The sequence below is a fragment of the Amblyomma americanum genome, chromosome 6, assembly GCF_052857255.1.
Source record: "Amblyomma americanum isolate KBUSLIRL-KWMA chromosome 6, ASM5285725v1, whole genome shotgun sequence".
NCBI lineage: Eukaryota > Metazoa > Arthropoda > Arachnida > Ixodida > Ixodidae > Amblyomma > Amblyomma americanum.
In genome coordinates, this window is record NC_135502.1 from 36,626,406 (window position 1) to 36,633,870 (window position 7,465).

Sequence of the window (7,465 nt, forward strand, 5' to 3'; positions counted from 1 at the left end):
CTAGCTGTGAGTGTTTTACCATCTCTTTATTTTTTTTTCAGCCCTTTGTTGATATTTGTTGGGAGCACAAGAATAAGTTCGAAGCCCAGAAGTACATGCAGAAAGTCAAAGATGAAAATAAAGTCAGGTACCTTGTGAAGATTGGGTATGTATCCGGACAGTTATTATTTTACGTCCAGGCTCACTGCTGTGGCACCGTTTTTTAGTGCGGAACAGATGTGGTGTATTAAAACTCCACACAAAGAGCTGTGGTTTTGTTAATGTGGTCAGTTTTCTTGATAGCCAGGAAAAATTGTTTTGCACCATTGTGGCACTTTTCGTCTGTAGGTAACAGTCGTAGAAATCATAAATGAAAGTAATGTTTAAATTTCTGTTATGATTATTAGTGTTTCTACATAACTTCTGCATACTATAGAATCAGTCAGCTCAAAGCAGTTGATTATAACTAGTGAAAAGATGTCGCTTGTGCAGCCCATTGAAAAGGAAGGCACGTTTAGAAGCGTACCATATGTGCGTTCTCAAGGAGAAGTATTATTGCATCGTGTGTTTGGCCTTGCGTGGGAGTGTGTCATGTCTGCTGCAAAATCGGTTGTGTCCGGGCGGCACTGAGCATGCCCCGTTCCAGCACGCTAGCAGTGCTGACAGCTGAGAGAAAGAGGAAGAAAAAAAAGTGGGGGGTTGATCGTGGGTTGCTTCAGTTTCACCATTCAATTGCACCACTTGCGGCGGCGGTTCATCAACATTGTCATTTCAAGGCTGCTTACATTTTCCTACCACATAGAACAAATTTTCATTTTTTTTTAGTTGATTAAACAGCTATTTGCTGGTTTCTTCCAGCTGCTAGGTGGAATGCTGATGGCAGAGTAAAACTAATTTACCCGTATAAATTCACTGCAGAATGATGAGCAGGATATGACAGAGAGCCTGTCATCACTCAGTGGCCGTCTGTGACAACTTTTGAACCCTGCTGGCATGAAAAATTTTGCATCAGAAATTTTTATCCAGTGTTATATCCTGGAAGCTTATGAGCTCGGAAATGCACTTAACACAACTTCCACAGAACTCACCAGAAAACACGAACTGGAAAAAATTATATTTTCTTCTTCATCGGCCGTGCCTTTGCTGTAGCTTCTTTAAAGTACTCAGCTCTGTAAAAATAAAAATTTTGATTTCAGCAGCAACAGGGATTCAAGAGGAAGTATTGGCGTGAAAATGCATAACCCTTCTTTTGTTCTGAAGGTGCTTGTGGAAGCTTTGTGTTGTGTCAGTTGATTCCACCAGAGTCAGAAGTGTTAATGGTGCAAAGAACACAGGGGCTGTCTTGAAGCACCCTGTTGCTTTTGAGTAATATACAAACAAAACAAAGCTCTAGCTGGTGCAGAATGATTTTTCAGTATAAATTGATACAGGCTAATTGAAAAGGCGTCTTGAGCAAATTCTTTCAATGCTCTGGGTAGCGTAGCACGCAAACAGTAGTTAAGGGCAACCACTGATGCTAATTGAGCATCATGCATCAAAGTACTGTGTTCTGTTTATGTAGAGTCAAAGGTGCATTTAAACACAGAAAGAAGGGTTAGCTGTCACCACACTGTCATGACAAACCATTTCACACAGCTCTTCTTTGGCGCTCTATGCTGTAGCCAGTAGACAAAATTCAATTTACACTGCTTGCTCTTTAAGGGTGTTAAACAGTGTGTCTTTACATGCAAGACTGTATATGTGCAAAAGAAATTTGTTTTTCTCGGCAAAAATGCATTTAATTCATGATGAATCAGATGGGGCAAAAATGCGGAGTAAAATGTGTCATCAAAAAATGCCATTTCGTAAAGACTGAAAACAAGCTAGCAGCCTTCACGAGAGTGGAAGCACTCACAGCCTCATTTAACACCTCTTATGTCTGCATCTCTTACTAATTACATTGTTTTCTTTTGAAAGACGTTTCTTTAATTTTCAAATATATTTAAAATTTGTTATAATTCATACAAACCCCTATAGTTCCAAGACATTTGGATCAGTGCAAGTCAACTGCTTCTCAGTCTTGATGGATAGAACCTTGATGATACGATCCTGGTTTATATGGATTTCGGGATGATACAAATTTGTAAAATGTCCTGGCCAGAGTGCATTGTGTGCAATGGGCATAAATTTAGATGTTATAAACAACTCCCTGCCCTACTGTGGATGATACGAACACACGAGCCGCGACCGCACCCTCAAGCATCAGGTATTCGCTGCCCGCACATCACCGACGATGAGATCGCCAGTCACGCGGTGCGCGCAGCGAGCAGTGAGTGGCGGAGCGCGGCCTATATACATCAGTGACATCACGAGTGCGAGTCAGCGGTGGCACGAGGCCGTATGTAAACCCCCATCATCCAAAAACAGATCTGCGTCAATTCTGCCTACACATTTTGTTCATTTTAGATGGTACGAATTTCGGGTGATACGAATATTTTTCGTGATCCCATGAGGTTCATATAATCGAGATTCAACTGTAGTTTTGATTCCTGCTAATTGTTCAAGTGGAGGCTGCTGAAATTAAAGCAAATTTGTTTTCACAGGAACCTGGAGGAGGCTGCAAAGGTTGCCTTTGAGCAGAAAGATGACAGTGCATTGAATTTTATCCTGACCAAGTGCACAGCAGCCAACCGTGCAGTCAGTGAAAAAATTGCCACAATGAAACAGCAACTGGCTGGCAAACGATGATCTGTGAGCTGCATTTATTTGCGGTGTATTGTACATAGACGCTGGTATTAAAACGTTGTTTGTTTACTGCAGTTTGTTTACTGACTTAACTAAAGATCTCTTTTATTGTAATGTTGCATTTTTATTTGTACACACAGCTTTTTACTTTCAAAACAAGGTAAACCTACATGTGAGTATTGTGGAGACCTGGTCACAATAATGCATGTTTTAACTGCTTGCAAGCAACAAAAACATGCAAGAAAATTTTTTTAACAGTTACACCAAAAGCATATGTCATTTCATCTTAGCTTGCTTCATGGAAAAGAAGTGCTTGATAGCTTTCACCCATTTGTAAATTGTTAAGTGACGTAGACAAATATATTTACTCCCATAACATGTTCACTTGCATAACAGATGCATCCCTTACATTCTTTACTAAAATTTGAGCAAAGTTTAATTCACCCGATACATTTAACACACCTCCCGAATCGGCACCTTTTTTTTTTTTTTACCAACAACCATTTATTACGCGAGAAAATACTGTAAACTCTAACATTTTAAAACATTACTAAAATATATGCATTTTGGAAAGAAACGATACTTTTTTAACCCTATACTTGTTAAATATAATAAATTTAGTGTTTACACATAGGGGTTGGACTTTGTTTTTTTATTTCTGAAATTTGGCAAACCTTTTTCAGTTTTTATTTCAGAGCAGTTTTCGGTTTATTTCAATGATGTAATGTGGTATTCCTGTGTTGTCAAAACTTGCTTGAAGTTCATTATGGCTTTTCTGTTAGCCTGAACATATGATTTAACTAAAGCACGAATGATCATTAATTACTAGCTAATCATCATCATTATCAGCCTTACTATGCCCACTACAGGGCAAAGGCCTCTCCCATGTCTCTTCAATTAACCCTGTCCTTTGACAGCTGCGGCCACCGGATCTCCGCAGACTTCTTAATCTCATCCACCCACCTGACTTTCTGCTGCCCCCTGCTACGCTTGCTTTCTCTTGGAATCCACTCAGTCACCCTTAAGGACCAGCGGTTATCTTGCCTTCGCATTACATGCCCTGCCCAAGCCCATTTCTTCCTCTTCATTTCGACTAAGATATCATTAACCCACGTTTATTCCCTCACCCACTCTGCTTGCTTCCAGTCTCTGTAACGTTACACCTATCATTTTTCTTTCCATGGCTCGCTCTGCTGTCCTTAACTTAAGCTGAACCCTTTTCGTTAGCCTCCTCGTTTCTTCCCCATAGATGAGTACCGGTAAGATACAGCTGTTGTACACTTTTCTCTTGAGGGATATATTGGTAAACTGCCATTTGTGATCCGAGGGAACCAGCCATATGTGCTCCACTCAATCTCTAGTTATTTCCTTCTCGTGATAAGGATCAGTGGCCACTACCTGCCCTAAGGAAACATATTCCCTTACCACATCCAGTACCTTGCAGAAGGAAATACAATTGCCAGAAAAGTGTTGGAAATTAAATGATTGAACTGTTAGACAAAAATGCAAATGGGATTTAATTTCCAAGAGGTGGATTGTCATGTTATTGCTGGGTCGGTGTGCTAAGTTGAGCGACAGGGCGAGGCATCATATGGTATGCATGGTTATGATGCCAGTCGAATGCTGCTTAATTGTTGCGGCGGCCAAAACATGACATTTTTTGCGACACTTATGCATGGTATTGAGTGTCCTTGCATGCAATGAAAAAACCTGCTTAACCATGACAGTGAAAAGTGCTGCACCAGCAGACAATGTTTGGCAATGAGTTCCTTCCATTCTGCAGAGGCATGCAAGTTAGCAGGGCAATACCCCAAAAGGCACAACTGCAGGACTTCAGACTTGAGTCCCATGCTTGTGTGGTCACTGGCCATTTTTTTCTATGTTTGAGCAATCAGTGTGGCCCTCCCGCTTCCGCTAAAAAAAAAAAGTTTTAGCTCCTTTGAAAGAGAAATGCGTTTTCTTTTCAATGGTAAGCATTGCTGATAGCAATTATTGTTAGCACGAGTGGAGTGAGAAAAAAGCGGAGTGCATAAAACTACTTTTCTTCGACTTGCCTGCTTGTGTGCGCTGTTTTGGAAAAACTACTGCACCATTTAAATGAAATATATAGTATCTCGGTAACTGGGGATATATATCTCGTGATCGCTCCCCCCTTTCCCTCTCCCTGTCCTCACCCTGTCCTTTTATTCCCACTAGCCGCAGCTCAGGTGCTTCAGGTTTCGATGGCAAATGCTGGGGCTAGCAACATCTTTTCATTCCATTGTTATTTCATTAGTAAATAGCCACTAACAACAACTGGGGAGCGGTTTTTGGCTCCAGTGGATAGCTATTTAGAACTGATGCTCTGAAAAAGACCTAAAATGATGCATATAAGAGGCTCAATAGCGTCTGGTCAAATTGATACATCTCAGGAATATCTGGCACGTTCGTAAATTGCAGCTTTAAATCTCTGTCATCATTTCCAGGCGAGAACTGCAAAGATGAGGCCTTTCAATGCTGGGCAAATTCAGATCTTCGCTAATCATTGTGCCCAAGCAGACTTTATCGAATACAAGCCAAACCTCGTATCTGCATGAAAAACCATGTTTGCAAAATGTTAATCGATCAAACAGTTATTACCGCAGAGATTACCACATATTCTAAATCCACTTTAGAAATTTTTCCTCAGTTAATTTGCATTATTCTCGCTTAACCTTTGTTGCCAGAAACATGGCTTTATTTTAGTATGAGGTTGAACATTGCACGTTAAGAGACCGGAAGCGGGCAGAGTGGGTGAGGGAACAAACGCGAGTTAATGACATCCTATTCGAAGTTAAGAGGAGGAAATGGGCTTGGGCAGGGCGTGTGATGTGAAGGCAAGACAACCACTGGTCCTTAAGGGTATTCCAAGTGGATTCCAAGAGAAGGCAAGCGTAGCAGCGGGTGGCAGAAGGATAGGTGGGCGGATGAGATTAAGTTCGCAGGCATAGGGTGGGCTTAGCTGTCAAAGAACCGGGTTAATTGGAGAGACATGGGAGAGGCCTTCGCCCTGCAGTGGGTGTAGTCGAGCTGATGATGATGATGAACATTGCCTGGCTGCAAGCAGCAAGGCCTCACAGCATAGTACTGGTTTGCTTGTCGATTCCCATTGTATCAAGCATGACCCCAGTAGCAAACACTGCTCCAAAGTTGGTGTGTATTCCAAATAGCAGCTGTAGTGTTCACTGAATGCTTTCATGTCTACATTTGCACGGGCCTGGTAGGTCTACCAAGGATGTAGGAATGCTATTAAAGGGCTGCCAAGGAGGGCTAAATAGACTTATAAATCTTTATACCATATTTACTCGTGTAATGAATGCACCGCACACTTTGGCTCTCAGAAAATGAAAATTTTTTTTTCCTTGCATAATAAACGCACTCCATTCTTTTGGCATGCAGTCTGCTGTTGGCAATAGTGAATGCTAGCAGGCACCTTTTATTGCATGCTGAAACGTGTACGGAATCAGAGTAGCAGGCCAGAAATCCATCTTTCCAGCCAACCTCTTTGCTTTTCTTTTCATTAAATTTATCTCTCATGTACGGAATACTATAAAGCACCGTCGATCGAATGTCGAGACCAATATATATCACCTTGCAGGATGAGGAGAAAATAATTGTTCCGCAAGGATTCCAAGGACTACTAGAAACCACACCTTGTCACAAAGGGCTCCTCAGTTCGATCTGCCATATTAAGTACTGTAGTAACTTGCTGTGGTTGGGCTTAATGCTGAATGCTCCTGATTGTGCAAGAGTTAAGTGTAGTAAACTGCTCTCTTTAAGACAGCATTATGGGCCTCTACTATGAGAGTCGATACACGCAACTTCGAAATAAAAAATTGTTGACTGCACCCAAGACATGAAAACCGTGCTGTAGAGTGCACCTTATTTTTAATGGTAGCCGTATCGGCTGAAGTGTTTAAGCCATCAGACTACTCTTTGTGCAGTTTCTACCATTTAATATATTTTCTTAATGTTTAGCCTGCATAATGAACATAGCCCCCAAATTTTCAGATTTGGGTAGGAGGAGGGGGGAGATTATGCGGGAGAAAAGTGCACCCATTATACGAGTAAATACGACAGTTGAAAAAAAATTAATCTCAGTCAAGGGCTGAAACCTGGGCCATACTGGAACTGTCAGTTTACCTGCTGAGCTGACCAAGAGAGCCAGTTTAAAAGTGATTGAGCCTCGCCTTACCAACTGGTAGTTTTATTTGGTAGCTTGGTAGAACGGGTCTCCTGCCAAGGCAGTGGCCCTAGGTTTAAGACTAGCCAGCACAAATTTTTCAACTGCAAATACTTCAGAAACCTTTGTTCTTTCCTTTGTTGCCACTCAGCTCCACTTGGGTGGATGCTAACAGTAACTGCTCCCATGATTCCATGCCACCTCTGGGTGGAATTCTCCTAACTTATTGGACTCAAGCAAATGGTAATGACTGAAGAAATAATGTATGGTAACAGGAAACAAGTTTGCAAACCTTCCTTGCTGGAAGTTCCGACCATGTGAAAAATAAGGTAACTGCTCACGATGAACTCAGCCGCGCCCGACTTGTGAACAGTTAAAAAAAAAAAGATTCATTTATAGATACAGCACTCAGTTTCATTATTTCTAAGAATAATTTGGAGTACAATCCATGTTATGAAACAGGCTTCAAACAAAAAAAAAGGGGGCCTGTTTCTAGTTGATTTTTAACATAAGAAATAGTACGCAATTTAACCCCTCCTCCCCCCACAACCCAGCAACATG

At 41.4% G+C, this 7,465-nt stretch overlaps 1 protein-coding gene across 1 annotated transcript in view; it reads left to right on the forward strand.

The window, feature by feature from the left end:
• Window positions 1–2,772, forward strand: part of LOC144136611 (vacuolar protein sorting-associated protein 16 homolog) — a 46,560-nt gene extending 43,788 nt beyond the window's left edge. The window contains exons 22-23 of the mRNA XM_077669093.1: window positions 42–145; window positions 2,562–2,772. Coding sequence (XP_077525219.1) covers window positions 42–145; window positions 2,562–2,706 — 249 coding nt within the window. The 3' untranslated portion in view covers window positions 2,707–2,772. The remainder of the gene's footprint in view (window positions 1–41; window positions 146–2,561) is intronic.
• The last annotated feature ends 4,693 nt before the right edge of the window (window positions 2,773–7,465 follow it).